This window comes from Salvelinus fontinalis, chromosome 36 (assembly GCF_029448725.1).
Source record: "Salvelinus fontinalis isolate EN_2023a chromosome 36, ASM2944872v1, whole genome shotgun sequence".
Lineage (NCBI taxonomy): Eukaryota > Metazoa > Chordata > Actinopteri > Salmoniformes > Salmonidae > Salvelinus > Salvelinus fontinalis.
Window position 1 is genome coordinate 28925772 of NC_074700.1, and position 23638 is coordinate 28949409.

The 23638-nt window shown below is 45.1% G+C and overlaps 1 protein-coding gene across 2 annotated transcripts in view; it reads right to left on the bottom strand.

Moving 5' to 3' along the window:
* LOC129835571 (SH3 domain-containing protein 19-like) overlaps positions 1 to 23638 on the bottom strand; it is a 115133-nt gene that overhangs the window by 74618 nt on the left and 16877 nt on the right. For both annotated transcript variants that reach the window (XM_055901267.1, XM_055901266.1), the window contains exons 2-3: positions 22215 to 22248; positions 7934 to 7974 (exon numbers count right to left, since the gene is read on the bottom strand). In XM_055901267.1, the coding sequence (XP_055757242.1) occupies positions 7934 to 7974; positions 22215 to 22248 (75 nt within the window). The remainder of the gene's footprint in view (positions 1 to 7933; positions 7975 to 22214; positions 22249 to 23638) is intronic.

Here is a 23638-nt window from a genome sequence, read left to right on the forward strand (position 1 = left end):
ATATACAGGTAACAACAGGCCCTATATACAGGTAACAACAGGTCCTATATACAGGTAACAACAGGTCCCATATACAGGTAACAACAGGTCCCATATACAGGTAACAACAGGTCCCATATACAGGTAACAACAGGTCCCATATACAGGTAACAACAGGTCCCATATACAGGTAACAACAGGTCCCATATACAGGTAACAACAGGTCCCATATACAGGTAACAACAGGTCCCATATACAGGTACCAACAGGTCCCATATACAGGTACCAACAGGTCCCATATACAGGTACCAACAGGTCCCATATACAGGTAACAACAGGTCCCATATACAGGTAACAACAGGTCCCATATACAGGTAACAACATGTCCCATATACAGGTAACAACATGTCCCATATACAGGTAACAACAGGTCCCATATACAGGTAACAACAGGTCCTATATACAGGTAACAACAGGTCCTATATACAGGTAACAACAGGTCCTATATACAGGTAACAACAGGTCCTATATACAGGTAACAACAGGTCCTATATACAGGTAACAACAGGTCCTATATACAGGTAACAACAGGTCCTATATACAGGTAACAACAGGTCCCATATACAGGTAACAACAGGTCCTATATACAGGTAACAACAGGTCCTATATACAGGTAACAACAGGTCCTATATACAGGTAACAACAGGTCCTATATACAGGTAACAACAGGTCCTATATACAGGTAACAACAGGTCCTATATACAGGTAACAACAGGTCCTATATACAGGTAACAACAGGTCCTATATACAGGTAACAACAGGTCCTATATACAGGTAACAACAGGTCCTATATACAGGTAACAACAGGTCCTATATACAGGTAACAACAGGTCCTATATACAGGTAACAACATGTCCCATATACAGGTAACAACAGGTCCCATATACAGGTAACAACAGGTCCTATATACAGGTAACAACAGGTCCTATATACAGGTAACAACAGGTCCTATATACAGGTAACAACAGGTCCTATATACAGGTAACAACAGGTCCCATATACAGGTAACAACAGGTCCTATATACAGGTAACAACAGGTCCTATATACAGGTAACAACAGGTCCTATATACAGGTAACAACAGGTCCTATATACAGGTAACAACAGGTCCTATATACAGGTAACAACAGGTCCTATATACAGGTAACAACAGGTCCTATATACAGGTAACAACATGTCCAATATACAGGTAACAACAGGTCCTATATACAGGTAACAACATGTCCTATATACAGGTAACAACAGGTCCTATATACAGGTAACAACAGGTCCTATATACAGGTAACAACAGGTCCTATATACAGGTAACAACAGACTGTTACTAACAACAGGTCCTATATACAGGTAACAACAGGTCCTATATACAGGTAACAACAGGTCCTATATACAGGTAACAACAGACTGTTACTAACAACAGGTCCTATATACAGGTAACAACAGGTCCTATATACAGGTAACAACAGGTCCTATATACAGGTAACAACAGGTCCTATATACAGGTAACAACAGGTCCTATATACAGGTAACAACAGGTCCTATATACAGGTAACAACAGGTCCTATATACAGGTAACAACAGGTCCTATATACAGGTAACAACAGGTCCTATATACAGGTAACAACAGGTCCTATATACAGGTAACAACAGGTCCTATATACAGGTAACAACAGGTCCTATATACAGGTAACAACAGGTCCTATATACAGGTAACAACAGGTCCTATATACAGGTAACAACAGGTCCTATATACAGGTAACAACAGGTCCTATATACAGGTAACAACAGGTCCAATATAGAGGTAACAACAGGTCCTATATACAGGTAACAACAGGTCCCATATACAGGTAACAACAGGTCCCATATACAGGTAACAACAGGTCCTATATACAGGTAACAACATGTCCTATATACAGGTAACAACAGGTCCTATATACAGGTAACAACAGGTCCTATATACAGGTAACAACAGACTGTTACTAACAACAGGTCCTATATACAGGTAACAACAGGTCCTATATACAGGTAACAACAGGTCCTATATACAGGTAACAACAGGTCCTATATACAGGTAACAACAGGTCCTATATACAGGTAACAACAGGTCCTATATACAGGTAACAACAGGTCCTATATACAGGTAACAACAGACTGTTACTAACAACAGGTCCTATATACAGGTAACAGCAGGTCCTATATACAGGTAACAACAGGTCCTATATACAGGTAACAACAGGTCCTATATACAGGTAACAACAGGTCCTATATACAGGTAACAACAGGTCCCATATACAGGTAACAACAGGTCCTATATACAGGTAACAACATGTCCTATATACAGGTAACAACAGGTCCTATATACAGGTAACAACAGGTCCTATATACAGGTAACAACAGGTCCTATGTACAGGTAACAACAGGTCCTATATACAGGTAACAACAGGTCCTATATACAGGTAACAACAGGTCCTATATACAGGTAACAACAGGTCCTATGTACAGGTAACAACAGGTCCTATATACAGGTAACAACAGGTCCTATATACAGGTAACAACAGGTCCTATATACAGGTAACAACATGTCCTATATACAGGTAACAACAGGTCCTATATACAGGTAACAACAGGTCCTATATACAGGTAACAACAGACTGTTACTAACAACAGGTCCTATATACAGGTAACAACAGGTCCTATATACAGGTAACAACAGGTCCTATATACAGGTAACAACAGACGGTTACTAACAACAGGTCCTATATACAGGTAACAACAGGTCCTATATACAGGTAACAACAGGTCCTATATACAGGTAACAACAGACTGTTACTAACAACAGGTCCTATATACAGGTAACAACAGACTGTTACTAACAACAGGTCCTATATACAGGTAACAGCAGGTCCTATATACAGGTAACAACAGGTCCTATATACAGGTAACAACAGGTCCTATATACAGGTAACAACAGACTGTTACTAACAACAGGTCCTATATACAGGTAACAACAGGTCCTATATACAGGTAACAACAGGTCCTATATACAGGTAACAACATGTCCTATATACAGGTAACAACAGGTCCTATATACAGGTAACAACAGGTCCTATATACAGGTAACAACAGGTCCTATATACAGGTAACAACAGGTCCTATATACAGGTAACAACATGTCCTATATACAGGTAACAACAGGTCCTATATACAGGTAACAACAGGTCCTATATACAGGTAACAACAGGTCCTATATACAGGTAACAACAGGTCCTATATACAGGTAACAACAGGTCCTATATACAGGTAACAACAGACTGTTACTAACAACAGGTCCTATATACAGGTAACAGCAGGTCCTATATACAGGTAACAACAGGTCCTATATACAGGTAACAACAGGTCCTATATACAGGTAACAACATGTCCTATATACAGGTAACAACAGGTCCTATATACAGGTAACAACAGGTCCTATATACAGGTAACAACAGACTGTTACTAACAACAGGTCCTATATACAGGTAACAACAGGTCCTATATACAGGTAACAACAGGTCCTATATACAGGTAACAACAGACGGTTACTAACAACAGGTCCTATATACAGGTAACAACAGGTCCTATATACAGGTAACAACAGACTGTTACTAACAACAGGTCCTATATACAGGTAACAACAGGTCCTATATACAGGTAACAACAGGTCCTATATACAGGTAACAACAGACGGTTACTAACAACAGGTCCTATATACAGGTAACAACAGGTCCTATATACAGGTAACAACAGGTCCTATATACAGGTAACAACAGACTGTTACTAACAACAGGTCCTATATACAGGTAACAACAGACTGTTACTAACAACAGGTCCTATATACAGGTAACAGCAGGTCCTATATACAGGTAACAACAGGTCCTATATACAGGTAACAACAGGTCCTATATACAGGTAACAACAGACTGTTACTAACAACAGGTCCTATATACAGGTAACAACAGGTCCTATATACAGGTAACAACAGGTCCTATATACAGGTAACAACAGGTCCTATATACAGGTAACAACATGTCCCATATACAGGTAACAACAGGTCCTATATACAGGTAACAACAGGTCCTATATACAGGTAACAACAGACTGTTACTAACAACAGGTACTATATACAGGTAACAACAGGTCCTATATACAGGTAACAACAGGTCCTATATACAGGTAACAACAGGTCCTATATACAGGTAACAACATGTCCCATATACAGGTAACAACAGGTCCTATATACAGGTAACAACAGGTCCTATATACAGGTAACAACAGGTCCTATATACAGGTAACAACAGGTCCTATATACAGGTAACAACAGGTCCTATATACAGGTAACAACAGGTCCTATATACAGGTAACAACAGGTCCTATATACAGGTAACAACAGGTCCTATATACAGGTAACAACAGGTCCTATATACAGGTAACAACATGTCCCATATACAGGTAACAACAGGTCCTATATACAGGTAACAACATGTCCTATATACAGGTAACAACAGGTCCTATATACAGGTAACAACAGGTCCTATATACAGGTAACAACAGGTCCTATATACAGGTAACAACAGGTCCTATATACAGGTAACAACAGGTCCTATATACAGGTAACAACAGGTCCTATATACAGGTAACAACATGTCCCATATACAGGTAACAACAGGTCCCATATACAGGTAACAACAGGTCCCATATACAGGTAACAACAGGTCCTATATACAGGTAACAACAGGTCCTATATACAGGTAACAACAGACTGTTACTAACAACAGGTACTATATACAGGTAACAACAGGTCCTATATACAGGTAACAACAGGTCCTATATACAGGTAACAACATGTCCCATATACAGGTAACAACAGGTCCTATATACAGGTAACAACAGGTCCTATATACAGGTAACAACAGGTCCTATATACAGGTAACAACATGTCCCATATACAGGTAACAACAGGTCCTATATACAGGTAACAACAGGTCCCATATACAGGTAACAACAGGTCCCATATACAGGTAACAACAGGTCCAATATACAGGTAACAACAGGTCCTATATACAGGTAACAACATGTCCCATATACAGGTAACAACAGGTCCTATATACAGGTAACAACAGGTCCTATATACAGGTAACAACAGGTCCTATATACAGGTAACAACAGGTCCTATATACAGGTAACAACAGGTCCTATATACAGGTAACAACAGGTCCTATATACAGGTAACAACAGGTCCTATATACAGGTAACAACAGGTCCTATATACAGGTAACAACATGTCCCATATACAGGTAACAACAGGTCCTATATACAGGTAACAACAGGTCCTATATACAGGTAACAACAGACTGTTACTAACAACAGGTCCTATATACAGGTAACAACAGGTCCTATATACAGGTAACAACAGGTCCTATATACAGGTAACAACAGGTCCTATATACAGGTAACAACAGGTCCTATATACAGGTAACAACATGTCCCATATACAGGTAACAACAGGTCCTATATACAGGTAACAACAGGTCCTATATACAGGTAACAACAGACTGTTACTAACAACAGGTCCTATATACAGGTAACAACAGACTGTTACTAACAACAGGTACTATATACAGGTAACAACAGGTCCTATATACAGGTAACAACAGGTCCTATATACAGGTAACAACATGTCCCATATACAGGTAACAACAGGTCCTATATACAGGTAACAACAGGTCCTATATACAGGTAACAACAGGTCCTATATACAGGTAACAACAGGTCCTATATACAGGTAACAACAGGTCCTATATACAGGTAACAACAGACTGTTACTAACAACAGGTCCTATATACAGGTAACAACAGGTCCTATATACAGGTAACAACAGGTCCTATATACAGGTAACAACAGGTCCTATATACAGGTAACAACAGGTCCTATATACAGGTAACAACAGGTCCTATATACAGGTAACAACATGTCCCATATACAGGTAACAACAGGTCCTATATACAGGTAACAACAGGTCCTATATACAGGTAACAACAGACTGTTACTAACAACAGGTACTATATACAGGTAACAACATGTCCTATATACAGGTAACAACAGGTCCCATATACAGGTAACAACAGGTCCTATATACAGGTAACAACAGGTCCTATATACAGGTAACAACAGGTCCTATATACAGGTAACAACAGGTCCTATATACAGGTAACAACAGGTCCTATATACAGGTAACAACAGGTCCTATATACAGGTAACAACAGGTCCTATATACAGGTAACAACAGGTCCTATATACAGGTAACAACAGGTCCTATATACAGGTAACAACAGGTCCTATATACAGGTAACAACAGGTCCTATATACAGGTAACAACATGTCCTATATACAGGTAACAACAGGTCCTATATACAGGTAACAACAGGTCCTATATACAGGTAACAACAGGTCCTATATACAGGTAACAACAGGTCCTATATACAGGTAACAACATGTCCTATATACAGGTAACAACAGGTCCTATATACAGGTAACAACAGGTCCTATATACAGGTAACAACAGGTCCGATAAACAGGTAACAACAGGTCCTATATACAGGTAACAACAGGTCCTATATACAGGTAACAACAGGTCCTATATACAGGTAACAACATGTCCTATATACAGGTAACAACAGGTCCTATATACAGGTAACAACAGGTCCTATATACAGGTAACAACAGACTGTTACTAACAACAGGTACTATATACAGGTAACAACAGGTCCTATATACAGGTAACAACATGTCCCATATACAGGTAACAACAGGTCCTATATACAGGTAACAACAGGTCCTATATACAGGTAACAACAGACTGTTACTAACAACAGGTACTATATACAGGTAACAACAGGTCCTATATACAGGTAACAACAGGTCCTATATACAGGTAACAACAGACTGTTACTAACAACAGGTCCTATATACAGGTAACAACAGGTCCTATATACAGGTAACAACAGGTCCTATATACAGGTAACAACAGGTCCTATATACAGGTAACAACAGGTCCTATATACAGGTAACAACAGGTCCTATATACAGGTAACAACAGGTCCTATATACAGGTAACAACAGGTCCTATATACAGGTAACAACAGGTCCTATATACAGGTAACAACAGGTCCTATATACAGGTAACAACAGGTCCTATATACAGGTAACAACATGTCCTATATACAGGTAACAACAGGTCCTATATACAGGTAACAACAGGTCCTATATACAGGTAACAACAGGTCCTATATACAGGTAACAACAGGTCCTATATACAGGTAACAACAGGTCCTATATACAGGTAACAACAGGTCCTATATACAGGTAACAACAGGTCCTATATACAGGTAACAACAGGTCCTATATACAGGTAACAACAGGTCCTATATACAGGTAACAACAGGTCCCATATACAGGTAACAACAGGTCCAATATACAGGTAACAACAGGTCCCATATACAGGTAACAACAGGTCCAATATACAGGTAACAACATGTCCTATATACAGGTAACAACAGGTCCTATATACAGGTAACAACAGGTCCTATATACAGGTAACAACAGGTCCTATATACAGGTAACAACAGGTCCTATATACAGGTAACAACAGGTCCTATATACAGGTAACAACAGGTCCTATATACAGGTAACAACAGACTGTTACTAACAACAGGTCCTATATACAGGTAACAACAGACTGTTGGTAACAACAGGGGAGATGACTTCGCTATACATTTACAGAGAGAAACATCAGAGAACTGCCCAGTCATCACTTGTTCTGTAAATAAAGAAGGAGTAAAAAACGAGGGATTTGGACTCACTCCTCTTAATGGCGGCCCTGATAGAGGAGAGAGGTCCTTGGCTGGAAGAAAAGAAAAGAAACAAGTCAGTGATTATGTTGGTTCCTTCACCTTCTCTTTCAGAACACCTAGAGCTGTTGTAGTTAGACAGTCTGCTGTTCTCTCTGTCTGTTGTAGTGTCTACTAGACAGTCTGCTGTTCTCTCTGTCTGTTGTAGTGTCTACTAGACAGTCTGCTGTTCTCTCTGTCTGTTGTAGTGTCTAACTAGACAGTCTGCTGTTCTCTCTGTCTGTTGTAGTGTCTACTAGACAGTCTGCTGTTCTCTCTGTCTGTTGTAGTGTCTACTAGACAGTCTGCTGTTCTCTCTGTCTGTTGTAGTGTCTACTAGACAGTCTGCTGTTCTCTCTGTCTGTTGTAGTGTCTACTAGACAGTCTGCTGTTCTCTCTGTCTGTTGTAGTGTCTACTAGACAGTCTGCTGTTCTCTCTGTCTGTTGTAGTGTCTACTAGACAGTCTGCTGTTCTCTCTGTCTGTTGTAGTGTCTACTAGACAGTCTGCTGTTCTCTCTGTCTGTTGTAGTGTCTACTAGACAGTCTGCTGTTCTCTCTGTCTGTTGTAGTGTCTACTAGACAGTCTGCTGTTCTCTCTGCCTGTTGTAGTGTCTACTAGACAGTCTGCTGTTCTCTCTGTCTGTTGTAGTGTCTACTAGACAGTCTGCTGTTCTCTCTGTCTGTTGTAGTGTCTACTAGACAGTCTGCTGTTCTCTCTGTCTGTTGTAGTGTCTACTAGACAGTCTGCTGTTCTCTCTGTCTGTTGTAGTGTCTACTAGACAGTCTGCTGTTCTCTCTGTCTGTTGTAGTGTCTACTAGACAGTCTGCTGTTCTCTCTGTCTGTTGTAGTGTCTAGCTAGACAGTCTGCTGTTCTCTCTGTCTGTTGTAGTGTCTACTAGACAGTCTGCTGTTCTCTCTGTCTGTTGTAGTGTCTACTAGACAGTCTGCTGTTCTCTCTGTCTGTTGTAGTGTCTAGCTAGACAGTCTGCTGTTCTCTCTGTCTGTTGTAGTGTCTACTAGACAGTCTGCTGTTCTCTCTGTCTGTTGTAGTGTCTACTAGACAGTCTGCTGTTCTCTCTGTCTGTTGTAGTGTCTACTAGACAGTCTGCTGTTCTCTCTGTCTGTTGTAGTGTCTACTAGACAGTCTGCTGTTCTCTCTGTCTGTTGTAGTGTCTACTAGACAGTCTGCTGTTCTCTCTGTCTGTTGTAGTGTCTACTAGACAGTCTGCTGTTCTCTCTGTCTGTTGTAGTGTCTACTAGACAGTCTGCTGTTCTCTCTGTCTGTTGTAGTGTCTACTAGACAGTCTGCTGTTCTCTCTGTCTGTTGTAGTGTCTACTAGACAGTCTGCTGTTCTCTCTGTCTGTTGTAGTGTCTACTAGACAGTCTGCTGTTCTCTCTGTCTGTTGTAGTGTCTACTAGACAGTCTGCTGTTCTCTCTGTCTGTTGTAGTGTCTACTAGACAGTCTGCTGTTCTCTCTGTCTGTTGTAGTGTCTACTAGACAGTCTGCTGTTCTCTCTGTCTGTTGTAGTGTCTACTAGACAGTCTGCTGTTCTCTCTGTCTGTTGTAGTGTCTACTAGACAGTCTGCTGTTCTCTCTGTCTGTTGTAGTGTCTACTAGACAGTCTGCTGTTCTCTCTGTCTGTTGTAGTGTCTAGCTAGACAGTCTGCTGTTCTCTCTGTCTGTTGTAGTGTCTACTAGACAGTCTGCTGTTCTCTCTGTCTGTTGTCTACTAGACAGTCTGCTGTTCTCTCTGTCTGTTGTCTACTAGACAGTCTGCTGTTCTCTCTGTCTGTTGTAGTGTCTACTAGACAGTCTGCTGTTCTCTCTGTCTGTTGTAGTGTCTACTAGACAGTCTGCTGTTCTCTCTGTCTGTTGTAGTGTCTACTAGACAGTCTGCTGTTCTCTCTGTCTGTTGTAGCGTCTACTAGACAGTCTGCTGTTCTCTCTGTCTGTTGTAGTGTCTAACTAGACAGTCTGCTGTTCTCTCTGTCTGTTGTAGTGTCTACTAGACAGTCTGCTGTTCTCTCTGTCTGTTGTAGTGTCTACTAGACAGTCTGCTGTTCTCTCTGTCTGTTGTAGTGTCTACTAGACAGTCTGCTGTTCTCTCTGTCTGTTGTAGTGTCTACTAGACAGTCTGCTGTTCTCTCTGTCTGTTGTAGCGTCTACTAGACAGTCTGCTGTTCTCTCTGTCTGTTGTAGTGTCTACTAGACAGTCTGCTGTTCTCTCTGTCTGTTGTAGTGTCTACTAGACAGTCTGCTGTTCTCTCTGTCTGTTGTCTACTAGACAGTCTGCTGTTCTCTCTGTCTGTTGTAGTGTCTACTAGACAGTCTGCTGTTCTCTCTGTCTGTTGTAGTGTCTACTAGACAGTCTGCTGTTCTCTCTGTCTGTTGTCTACTAGACAGTCTGCTGTTCTCTCTGTCTGTTGTAGTGTCTACTAGACAGTCTGCTGTTCTCTCTGTCTGTTGTAGTGTCTACTAGACAGTCTGCTGTTCTTTCTGTCTGTTGTAGTGTCTACTAGACAGTCTGCTGTTCTCTCTGTCTGTTGTAGTGTCTACTAGACAGTCTGCTGTTCTCTCTGTCTGTTGTAGTGTCTACTAGACAGTCTGCTGTTCTCTCTGTCTGTTGTAGTGTCTACTAGACAGTCTGCTGTTCTCTCTGTCTGTTGTAGTGTCTACTAGACAGTCTGCTGTTCTCTCTGTCTGTTGTAGTGTCTACTAGACAGTCTGCTGTTCTCTCTGTCTGTTGTAGTGTCTACTAGACAGTCTGCTGTTCTCTCTGTCTGTTGTAGTGTCTAGATAGACAGTCTGCTGTTCTCTCTGTCTGTTGTAGTGTCTACTAGACAGTCTGCTGTTCTCTCTGTCTGTTGTAGTGTCTACTAGACAGTCTGCTGTTCTCTCTGTCTGTTGTAGTGTCTACTAGACAGTCTGCTGTTCTCTCTGTCTGTTGTAGTGTCTACTAGACAGTCTGCTGTTCTCTCTGTCTGTTGTAGTGTCTACTAGACAGTCTGCTGTTCTCTCTGTCTGTTGTAGTGTCTACTAGACAGTCTGCTGTTCTCTCTGTCTGTTGTAGTGTCTACTAGACAGTCTGCTGTTCTCTCTGCCTGTTGTAGTGTCTACTAGACAGTCTGCTGTTCTCTCTGTCTGTTGTAGTGTCTACTAGACAGTCTGCTGTTCTCTCTGTCTGTTGTAGTGTCTACTAGACAGTCTGCTGTTCTCTCTGTCTGTTGTAGTGTCTACTAGACAGTCTGCTGTTCTCTCTGCCTGTTGTAGTGTCTACTAGACAGTCTGCTGTTCTCTCTGTCTGTTGTAGTGTCTACTAGACAGTCTGCTGTTCTCTCTGTCTGTTGTAGTGTCTACTAGACAGTCTGCTGTTCTCTCTGTCTGTTGTCTACTAGACAGTCTGCTGTTCTCTCTGTCTGTTGTAGTGTCTACTAGACAGTCTGCTGTTCTCTCTGTCTGTTGTAGTGTCTACTAGACAGTCTGCTGTTCTCTCTGCCTGTTGTAGTGTCTACTAGACAGTCTGCTGTTCTCTCTGTCTGTTGTAGTGTCTACTAGACAGTCTGCTGTTCTCTCTGTCTGTTGTAGTGTCTACTAGACAGTCTGCTGTTCTCTCTGCCTGTTGTAGTGTCTACTAGACAGTCTGCTGTTCTCTCTGTCTGTTGTCTACTAGACAGTCTGCTGTTCTCTCTGTCTGTTGTAGTGTCTACTAGACAGTCTGCTGTTCTCTCTGTCTGTTGTAGTGTCTACTAGACAGTCTGCTGTTCTCTCTGTCTGTTGTCTACTAGACAGTCTGCTGTTCTCTCTGTCTGTTGTAGTGTCTACTAGACAGTCTGCTGTTCTCTCTGTCTGTTGTAGTGTCTAGCTAGACAGTCTGCTGTTCTCTCTGTCTGTTGTAGTGTCTACTAGACAGTCTGCTGTTCTCTCTGTCTGTTGTAGTGTCTACTAGACAGTCTGCTGTTCTCTCTGTCTGTTGTAGTGTCTACTAGACAGTCTGCTGTTCTCTCTGTCTGTTGTAGTGTCTACTAGACAGTCTGCTGTTCTCTCTGTCTGTTGTAGTGTCTAGCTAGACAGTCTGCTGTTCTCTCTGTCTGTTGTAGTGTCTACTAGACAGTCTGCTGTTCTCTCTGTCTGTTGTAGTGTCTACTAGACAGTCTGCTGTTCTCTGTCTGTTGTAGCGTCTACTAGACAGTCTGCTGTTCTCTCTGTCTGTTGTAGTGTCTACTAGACAGTCTGCTGTTCTCTCTGTCTGTTGTAGTGTCTACTAGACAGTCTGCTGTTCTCTCTGTCTGTTGTAGTGTCTACTAGACAGTCTGCTGTTCTCTCTGTCTGTTGTAGTGTCTACTAGACAGTCTGCTGTTCTCTCTGTCTGTTGTCTACTAGACAGTCTGCTGTTCTCTCTGTCTGTTGTAGTGTCTACTAGACAGTCTGCTGTTCTCTCTGCCTGTTGTAGTGTCTACTAGACAGTCTGCTGTTCTCTCTGTCTGTTGTAGTGTCTACTAGACAATCTGCTGTTCTCTCTGTCTGTTGTAGTGTCTACTAGACAGTCTGCTGTTCTCTCTGTCTGTTGTAGTGTCTACTAGACAGTCTGCTGTTCTCTCTGTCTGTTGTAGTGTCTACTAGACAGTCTGCTGTTCTCTCTGTCTGTTGTAGTGTCTACTAGACAGTCTGCTGTTCTCTCTGTCTGTTGTAGTGTCTACTAGACAGTCTGCTGTTCTCTCTGTCTGTTGTAGTGTCTAGCTAGACAGTCTGCTGTTCTCTGTCTGTTGTAGTGTCTACTAGACAGTCTGCTGTTCTCTCTGTCTGTTGTAGTGTCTACTAGACAGTCTGCTGTTCTCTCTGCCTGTTGTAGTGTCTACTAGACAGTCTGCTGTTCTCTCTGTCTGTTGTCTACTAGACAGTCTGCTGTTCTCTCTGTCTGTTGTAGTGTCTACTAGACAGTCTGCTGTTCTCTCTGTCTGTTGTAGTGTCTACTAGACAGTCTGCTGTTCTCTCTGTCTGTTGTCTACTAGACAGTCTGCTGTTCTCTCTGTCTGTTGTAGTGTCTACTAGACAGTCTGCTGTTCTCTCTGTCTGTTGTCTACTAGACAGTCTGCTGTTCTCTCTGTCTGTTGTAGTGTCTACTAGACAGTCTGCTGTTCTCTCTGTCTGTTGTAGTGTCTACTAGACAGTCTGCTGTTCTCTCTGTCTGTTGTAGTGTCTACTAGACAGTCTGCTGTTCTCTCTGTCTGTTGTCTACTAGACAGTCTGCTGTTCTCTCTGTCTGTTGTAGTGTCTACTAGACAGTCTGCTGTTCTCTCTGTCTGTTGTAGTGTCTACTAGACAGTCTGCTGTTCTCTCTGTCTGTTGTCTACTAGACAGTCTGCTGTTCTCTCTGTCTGTTGTAGTGTCTACTAGACAGTCTGCTGTTCTCTCTGTCTGTTGTAGTGTCTACTAGACAGTCTGCTGTTCTCTCTGTCTGTTGTAGTGTCTACTAGACAGTCTGCTGTTCTCTCTGTCTGTTGTAGTGTCTACTAGACAGTCTGCTGTTCTCTCTGTCTGTTGTAGTGTCTACTAGACAGTCTGCTGTTCTCTCTGTCTGTTGTAGTGTCTAGCTAGACAGTCTGCTGTTCTCTCTGTCTGTTGTAGTGTCTACTAGACAGTCTGCTGTTCTCTCTGTCTGTTGTCTACTAGACAGTCTGCTGTTCTCTCTGTCTGTTGTAGTGTCTACTAGACAGTCTGCTGTTCTCTCTGTCTGTTGTAGTGTCTACTAGACAGTCTGCTGTTCTCTCTGCCTGTTGTAGTGTCTACTAGACAGTCTGCTGTTCTCTCTGTCTGTTGTAGTGTCTACTAGACAGTCTGCTGTTCTCTCTGTCTGTTGTAGTGTCTACTAGACAGTCTGCTGTTCTCTCTGCCTGTTGTAGTGTCTACTAGACAGTCTGCTGTTCTCTCTGTCTGTTGTCTACTAGACAGTCTGCTGTTCTCTCTGTCTGTTGTAGTGTCTACTAGACAGTCTGCTGTTCTCTCTGTCTGTTGTCTACTAGACAGTCTGCTGTTCTCTCTGTCTGTTGTAGTGTCTACTAGACAGTCTGCTGTTCTCTCTGTCTGTTGTAGTGTCTAGCTAGACAGTCTGCTGTTCTCTCTGTCTGTTGTAGCGTCTACTAGACAGTCTGCTGTTCTCTCTGTCTGTTGTAGCGTCTACTAGACAGTCTGCTGTTCTCTCTGTCTGTTGTAGTGTCTACTAGACAGTCTGCTGTTCTCTCTGTCTGTTGTAGTGTCTACTAGACAGTCTGCTGTTCTCTCTGTCTGTTGTAGTGTCTACTAGACAGTCTGCTGTTCTCTCTGTCTGTTGTCTACTAGACAGTCTGCTGTTCTCTCTGTCTGTTGTAGTGTCTACTAGACAGTCTGCTGTTCTCTCTGCCTGTTGTAGTGTCTACTAGACAGTCTGCTGTTCTCTCTGTCTGTTGTAGTGTCTACTAGACAATCTGCTGTTCTCTCTGTCTGTTGTAGTGTCTACTAGACAGTCTGCTGTTCTCTCTGTCTGTTGTAGTGTCTACTAGACAGTCTGCTGTTCTCTCTGTCTGTTGTAGTGTCTACTAGACAGTCTGCTGTTCTCTCTGTCTGTTGTAGTGTCTACTAGACAGTCTGCTGTTCTCTCTGTCTGTTGTAGTGTCTACTAGACAGTCTGCTGTTCTCTCTGTCTGTTGTAGTGTCTAGCTAGACAGTCTGCTGTTCTCTGTCTGTTGTAGTGTCTACTAGACAGTCTGCTGTTCTCTCTGTCTGTTGTAGTGTCTACTAGACAGTCTGCTGTTCTCTCTGCCTGTTGTAGTGTCTACTAGACAGTCTGCTGTTCTCTCTGTCTGTTGTCTACTAGACAGTCTGCTGTTCTCTCTGTCTGTTGTAGTGTCTACTAGACAGTCTGCTGTTCTCTCTGTCTGTTGTAGTGTCTACTAGACAGTCTGCTGTTCTCTCTGTCTGTTGTCTACTAGACAGTCTGCTGTTCTCTCTGTCTGTTGTAGTGTCTACTAGACAGTCTGCTGTTCTCTCTGTCTGTTGTCTACTAGACAGTCTGCTGTTCTCTCTGTCTGTTGTAGTGTCTACTAGACAGTCTGCTGTTCTCTCTGTCTGTTGTAGTGTCTACTAGACAGTCTGCTGTTCTCTCTGTCTGTTGTAGTGTCTACTAGACAGTCTGCTGTTCTCTCTGTCTGTTGTCTACTAGACAGTCTGCTGTTCTCTCTGTCTGTTGTAGTGTCTACTAGACAGTCTGCTGTTCTCTCTGTCTGTTGTAGTGTCTACTAGACAGTCTGCTGTTCTCTCTGTCTGTTGTCTACTAGACAGTCTGCTGTTCTCTCTGTCTGTTGTAGTGTCTACTAGACAGTCTGCTGTTCTCTCTGTCTGTTGTAGTGTCTACTAGACAGTCTGCTGTTCTCTCTGTCTGTTGTAGTGTCTACTAGACAGTCTGCTGTTCTCTCTGTCTGTTGTAGTGTCTAGCTAGACAGTCTGCTGTTCTCTCTGTCTGTTGTAGTGTCTACTAGACAGTCTGCTGTTCTCTCTGCCTGTTGTAGTGTCTACTAGACAGTCTGCTGTTCTCTCTGTCTGTTGTAGTGTCTACTAGACAGTCTGCTGTTCTCTCTGTCTGTTGTAGTGTCTAGCTAGACAGTCTGCTGTTCTCTCTGTCTGTTGTAGTGTCTACTAGACAGTCTGCTGTTCTCTCTGTCTGTTGTAGTGTCTACTAGACAGTCTGCTGTTCTCTCTGTCTGTTGTAGTGTCTACTAGACAGTCTGCTGTTCTCTCTGTCTGTTGTAGTGTCTACTAGACAGTCTGCTGTTCTCTCTGTCTGTTGTAGTGTCTACTAGACAGTCTGCTGTTCTCTCTGTCTGTTGTAGTGTCTAGCTAGACAGTCTGCTGTTCTCTCTGTCTGTTGTAGTGTCTACTAGACAGTCTGCTGTTCTCTCTGTCTGTTGTAGTGTCTACTAGACAGTCTGCTGTTCTCTCTGTCTGTTGTAGTGTCTAGATAGACAGTCTGCTGTTCTCTCTGTCTGTTGTAGTGTCTACTAGACAGTCTGCTGTTCTCTCTGTCTGTTGTAGTGTCTACTAGACAGTCTGCTGTTCTCTCTGTCTGTTGTAGTGTCTACTAGACAGTCTGCTGTTCTCTCTGTCTGTTGTCTACTAGACAGTCTGCTGTTCTCTCTGTCTGTTGTAGTGTCTACTAGACAGTCTGCTGTTCTCTCTGTCTGTTGTAGTGTCTACTAGACAGTCTGCTGTTCTCTCTGTCTGTTGTAGTGTCTACTAGACAGTCTGCTGTTCTCTCTGTCTGTTGTAGTGTCTACTAGACAGTCTGCTGTTCTCTCTGCCTGTTGTAGTGTCTACTAGACAGTCTGCTGTTCTCTCTGTCTGTTGTAGTGTCTACTAGACAGTCTGCTGTTCTCTCTGTCTGTTGTAGTGTCTACTAGACAGTCTGCTGTTCTCTCTGTCTGTTGTAGTGTCTACTAGACAGTCTGCTGTTCTCTCTGTCTGTTGTAGTGTCTAGCTAGACAGTCTGCTGTTCTCTCTGTCTGTTGTAGTGTCTACTAGACAGTCTGCTGTTCTCTCTGTCTGTTGTAGTGTCTACTAGACAGTCTGCTGTTCTCTCTGTCTGTTGTAGTGTCTACTAGACAGTCTGCTGTTCTCTCTGTCTGTTGTAGTGTCTACTAGACAGTCTGCTGTTCTCTCTGCCTGTTGTAGTGTCTAGCTAGACAGTCTGCTGTTCTCTCTGTCTGTTGTAGTGTCTACTAGACAGTCTGCTGTTCTCTCTGTCTGTTGTAGTGTCTACTAGACAGTCTGCTGTTCTCTCTGTCTGTTGTCTACTAGACAGTCTGCTGTTCTCTCTGTCTGTTGTAGTGTCTACTAGACAGTCTGCTGTTCTCTCTGTCTGTTGTAGTGTCTACTAGACAGTCTGCTGTTCTCTCTGTCTGTTGTAGTGTCTAGCTAGACAGTCTGCTGTTCTCTCTGTCTGTTGTAGTGTCTACTAGACAGTCTGCTGTTCTCTCTGTCTGTTGTCTACTAGACAGTCTGCTGTTCTCTCTGTCTGTTGTAGTGTCTAGCCAGACAGTCTGCTGTTCTCTCTGTCTGTTGTAGTGTCTACTAGACAGTCTGCTGTTCTCTCTGTCTGTTGTAGTGTCTACTAGACAGTCTGCTGTTCTCTCTGTCTGTTGTAGTGTCTACTAGACAGTCTGCTGTTCTCTCTGTCTGTTGTAGTGTCTAGCTAGACAGTCTGCCGTTCTCTCTGCCTGTGCTTTCTCTCCTCCTCTCTTTCCTTCCTTCGGAGGAAAGATAACGACAGAAAGCTCATATCCTCTCAGAGTGAAACTTCCCGACAAAACAATCACAAACAACAACATACCCAAACTGTAGAATACCTTCAGCCTCTCTCTGTCTGTTGTAATGTCTGTCTCGACCGTCTGCCGTTCTCTCTCGTTCTGTCTTTGTTCCTCTCCTGTCTGCTCTACTTTCTGAGTATACTGCTGTTTTCTACGGAGCAGAGCAATGTTGACTTCTAGCTGCTAACTATGTCCAGACCCATGAGTCACACATAACACATCCCAGCTAGCAGTCCACTTCTAACACATGAGGGGGAGGGGGAACAAACTCCCCCGATACCCTACGTGAACCTCCTGCTCCTCCCTCACTCCCCACCTCCTGCTCTTCCCTCACTCCCCACCTCCTGCTCGTCCCTCACTCCCCACCTCGTCCCTCACTCCCCACCTCGTCCCTCACTCCCCACCTCGTCCCTCACTCCCCACCTCCTGCTCGTCCCTCACTCCCCACCTCCTGCTCGTCCCTCACTCCCCACCTCCTGCTCTTCCCTCACTCCCCACCTCCTGCTCGTCCCTCACTCCCCACCTCCTGCTCTTCCCTCTCACTCCCCACCTCCTGCTCGTCCCTCACTCCCCACCTCCTGCTCGTCCCTCACTCCCCACCTCCTGCTCTTCCCCCACTCCCCACCTCCTGCTCTTCCCTCACTCCCCACCTCCTGCTCCTCCCTCACTCCCCACCTCCTGCTCCTCCCTCACTCCCACCTCCTGCTCCTCCCTCACTCCTGTTCTTCCCTCACTCCTGCTCCTCCCTCACTCCCCACTCCTGCTCCTCCCTCACTCCTGTTCTTCCCTCACTCCCCACCTCCTGCTCTTCCCTCACTTCTGCCCTTCCCTCACTCCTGCTCCTCCCTCACTCCCCACTCCTGCTCCTCCCTCACTCCTGTTCTTCCCTCACTCCCCACCTCCTGCTCTTCCCTCACTTCTGCCCTTCCCTCACTCCTGCTCCTCCCTCACTCCCCACTCCTGCTCCTCCCTCACTCCTGTTCTTCCCTCACTCCCCACCTCCTGCTCTTCCCTCACTCCCCACCTCCTGCTCTTCCCTCACTCCCCACCTCCTGCTCTTCCCTCACTCCCCACTCCTGCTCTTCCCCCACTCCCCACCTCCTGCTCTTCCCTCACTCCCCACCTCCTGCTCCTCCCTCACTCCCACCTCCTGCTCCTCCCTCACTCCCACCTCCTGCTCCTCCCTCACTCCCACCTCCTGCTCCTCCCTCACTCCCACCTCCTGCTCCTCCCTCACTCCCCACCTCCTGCTCCTCCCTCACTCTCCACCTCCTGCTCGTCCCTCACTCCCCACCTCCTGCTCTTCCCTCACTCCCCACCTCCTGCTCTTCCCTCACTTCTGCCCTTCCCTCACTCCTGCTCCTCCCTCACACCCCACTCCTGCTCCTCCCTCACTCCCCACCTCCTGCCCTTCCCTCCCTTCTGCCCTCCTGCTCCTCCCTCCTTCCCCACCTCCTGCTCTTCCCTCACTCCCCACCTCCTGCTCCTCCCTCCCTTCTGCCCTCCTGCTCTTCCCTCACTCCCCACCTCCTGCTCTTCCCTCACTCCTGCCCTTCCCTCACTCCTGCTCCTCCCTCACTCCCCACCTCCTGCTCTTCCCTCACTCCCCACCTCCTGCCCTTCCCTCACTCCCCACCTCCTGCCCTTCCCTCACTCCCCACCTCCTGCCCTTCCCCACCTCCTGCTCTTCCCTCACTCCCCACCTCCTGCTCTTCCCTCACTCCCCACCTCCTGCCCTTCCCTCACTCCCCACCTCCTGCTCTTCCCTCACTCCCCACCTCCTGCTCTTCCCTCACTCCCCACCTCATGCTCTTCCCTCACTCCCCACCTCCTGCTCTTCCCTCACTCCCCACCTCATGCCCTTCCCTCACTCCCCACCTCATGCCCTTCCCTCACTCCCCACCTCCTGCTCTTCCCTCACTCCCCACCTCCTGCTCTTCCCTCACTCCCCACCTCCTGCTCTTCCCTCACTCCCCACCTCCTGCTCTTCCCTCACTCCCCACCTCCTGCTCTTCCCTCACTCCCCACCTCCTGCTCTTCCCTCACTCCCCACCTCCTGCTCTTCCCTCACTCCCCACCTCCTGCTCTTCCCTCACTCCCCACCTCCTGCTCTTCCCTCACTCCCCACCTCCTGCTCTTCCCTCACTTCTTGTACCTTCTACCCTTTCCATCTTCCTCTACTCCCCCCTCTCCTCCTCCTCCCTCCTCTCCTCCTCCAAACTATTTGCTTACATGCATCAGTATATACTTGCTGACAGTGAATAACAATCTCCTAAACCTCTGGGTAAGAGGTTGCCTTCAAACTCTGATCTAAGGTCAGTTTTTGCATCCCCCCCCTCCTTATGGTTAAGGCTAACATCAGGTTAGGCTAAACTGATTACAGATCAGAGTCTGAAGTTGGGGAAAACTTATCCACAGCTGGAGCCACATAGTTCCAGGGTTGTGTCAGAGGCAGAAAATAAGTAGTCCCGGCCCGAACCTCGACACCGCACCGGGATACTTACTGCTACAGCTGTGAGACGGCTGAGAGAGAGAGAGAAAGTAGACCCAGCTATGTTTTAAATACGTTTTTTTTTTTTTTTTTTTTTTTAATAGGGGAATGGAAACACTTTAGGATGTAAAGCGAAGCAAAGAGATGTATCCCAGTCACTAATACGAAACATATTGCTTGTAACACAGAAACATCTTTATTTTGGGGATTTTGATCCTGAGCAACGTTTATTAGAGGTATGGTTAGCGCCATCTTGAACCGTAAAGTAAAAGTGACACTATTCAAAATAAGGAAGTTGTGTTCATGGTCGTATCTGATCTGCTCTAAGTCTCTAGCTTCATGAGGATTAGTTGTGTTCATAGCCGTATCTGATCTGCTCTAAGTCTCTAGCTTCATGAGGATTAGTTGTGTTCATGGCCGTATCTGATCTGCTCTAAGTCTCTAGCTTCATGAGGATTAGTTGTGTTCATGGCCGTATCGATCTGCTCTAAGTCTCTATCTTCATGAGGATTAGTTGTGTTCATGGCCGTATCGATCTGCTCTAAGTCTCCATCTTCATGAGGATTAGTTGTGTTCATGGCCGTATCCATCTGCTCTAAGTCTCTATCTTCATGAGGATTAGTTGTGTTCATGGCCGTATCTGATCGGCTCTAAGTCTCTATCTTCATGAGGATTAGTTGTGTTCATGGCCGTATCGATCTGCTCTAAGTCTCCGTCTTCATGAGGATTAGTTGTGTTCATGGTCGTATCTGATCTGCTCTAAGTCTCCGTCTTCATGAGGATTAGTTGTGTTCATAGCCGTATCTGATCTGCTCTAAGTCTCCGTCTTCATGAGGATTAGTTGTGTTCATGGCCGTATCAATCTGCTCTAAGTCTCTATCTTCATGAGGATTAGTTGTGTTCATGGCCGTATCGATCTGCTCTAAGTCTCTATCTTCATGAGGATTAGTTGTGTTCATGGCCGTATCGATCTGCTCTAAGTCTCTATCTTCATGAGGATTAGTTGTGTTCATGGCCGTATCCATCTGCTCTAAGTCTCTAGCTTCCGGCGCCGAGGAATTACAAAACTCTTTTGCCGATGATGCAACAATGCCAATATGGCGATTTCCAGTTAGCTGGTGTTCTATAGCCGAGTGTTTCCTTTCCTCTTTAACGGTTAACCTGCTTATACGTCACAGAAATATTGTTCAGAAGGGTGATTGTACAGTTCTACAGTCCCGCTCAGCCAACCATATAAAACCACTAGCCATGCTAACAGCTCCTAGCCCGACAGTTCTACAGTCCTGCTCAGCCAACCATATAAAACCACTAGCCATGCTAACAGCTCCTAGCCCGACAGTTCTACAGTCCCGCTCAGCCAACCATATAAAACCACTAGCCATGCTAACAGCTCCTAGCCCGACAGTTCTACAGTCCTGCTCAGCCAACCATATAAAACCACTAGCCATGCTAACAGCTCCTAGCCTGACAGTTCTACAGTCCCGCTCAGCCAACCATATAAAACCACTAGCCATGCTAACAGCTCCTAGCCTGACAGTTCTACAGTCCTGCTCAGCCAACCATATAAAACCACTAGCCATGCTAACAGCTCCTAACCTGACAGTTCTACAGTCCTGCTCAGCCAACCATATAAAACCACTAGCCATGCTAACAGCTCCTAGCCCGACAGTTCTACAGTCCCGCTCAGCCAACCATATAAAACCACTAGCCATGCTAACAGCTCCTAGCCTGACAGTTCTACAGTCCCGCTCAGCCAACCATATAAAACCACTAGCCATGCTAACAGCTCCTAGCCTGACAGTTCTACAGTCCTGCTCAGCCAACCATATAAAACCACTAGCCATGCTAACAGCTCCTAGCCTGACAGTTCTACAGTCCTGCTCAGCTAACCATATAAAACCACTAGCCATGCTAACAGCTCCTAGCCTGACAGTTCTACAGTCCCGCTCAGCCAACCATATAAAACCACTAGCCATGCTAACAGCTCCTAGCCCGACAGTTCTACAGTCCCGCTCAGCCAACCATATAAAACCACTAGCCATGCTAACAGCTCCTAGCCCGACAGTTCTACAGTCCCGCTCAGCCAACCATATAAAACCACTAGCCATGCTAACAGCTCCTAGCCCGACAGCAAGTGTGTGCGTGCAAAGCAAGGTCATAATTTATATGGCAGATAAGTAATAGCAGAGGAAAAATAGTCAGTATCCCAAACGGCACCCTATTCACTACTTTAGATCAGGGCCCTATTTCCTATATAGTGCACTACTTTAGACCAGGCCCATATTCCCTATATAGTGCACTACTTTAGACCAGGGCCCAGTGTACTCTGGTCAGAAGTATACCACTAGAGTATACCACTAGAGATAGAATAGGGTACTATTTGAGATACACAATATGTCCGTCAAAACTGGCAGATCTCTCACCTGAGTCTGTGGTCTTTCTGCCTCTCTGAGCGCTCTGTGGAGAGAGAGAAATAGAAAAGAGGGGAAAGGAGAGAGAAGAAGGGAAGGGAGAGAGAAGGGAAGGGAAGGGAGAGAGAAGAGGGGAAGGGAGAGAAAAGGGGAAGGGGAGGGGAGGGGAAAGGAGAGAAAAGTGGGGAAGGGAGAGAGAAGGGAGAGAAAAGAGGGGAAGGGAGAGAGAGGAGGGGGAGGGGAAAGGAGAGAAAAGAGGGGAAGGGAGAAAGAAGGGAGAGAGGAGGGAAGGGAGAGAGAAGAGGGGAAGGGAGAGAGAAGGGAGAGAGAAGAGGGGAAGGGAGAGAGAAGGGGGGAAGGGAGAGAAGGGAGAGAGAAGGGGGGAAGGGAGAGAAGGGAGAGAGGAGGGAAGGGAGAGAGAAGAGGGGAAGGGAGAGAGAAGGGAGAGAGAAGGGAGAGAGAAGAGGGGAAGGGAGAGAGAAGGGAGAGAGAAGAGGGGAAGGGAGAGAGAAGGGGGGAAGGGAGAGAGAAGGGAGAGAGAAGAGGGGAAGGGAGAGAGAAGGGGGGAAGGGAGAGAGAAGGGAGAGAGAAGCGGAGAAGGGAGAGAGAAGAGGGGAAGGGAGAGAGAAGAGGGGAAGGGAGAGAGAAGAGGGGAATGGAGAGAGAAGGGAGAGAAAAGATGTAAAGGGAGATAGCGAAATAGAGAGAGGGGACGAGAGAAGTCTTTGTCAAGATATCGCCACACTAGCTCATTCATCTCGTCTCCCCTGTAACTCCTCCCTTAGTCATTTCTATAAAAGGAGAATTCATTCTCAAATCAAACTTACCTGGTCCAATAGAATAAATATAGATAACTCCCCAGCACCTAAAGTCCCTCTCGTCTCTGCTTCAGATAAAACAAACATCCACAGAACTATAACAGTAGAAGTCCAGCAGTTCAGTAAAGAACTGAAGACCCAGAGGAAAAGAAGAGGAAAGCCAACCGCTGTCCAATGAAACTCTCTCTCTCTCTCTCCGGGTTCCAGAATGTGGAAATGATGATTGGAAACCCTCTGCCATTCCCCCTGGATCTGGTTGGCTGGTTAAAATAAAAGACTGTAGCTGTGATGGGTTGCTGAGCAGCAGGAAACGCCAGTCGGTCTGGGGTAGTCATCAATGTTTCCAGCTGCATTATAACTTATTATAGAGCCTGTTAACTACAGCTCCGAGTGCAGAGAGTATAGAGGCTTAATAAGGAATATGCATTGAGTTATAACGCATTACCAAATCAAGACCGTTATAAACTGGGTGGTTCAATGCCTGAATGCTGATTGGCTGACAGCCATTGGTATATCAGATCGTATACCACGGGTTTATGACAAAAAAATTGTTGTACTGCTCTAATGACGTTGGTAACCAGTTTATAACAGCAATACGGCACCTCAGGGGGTTTGTGA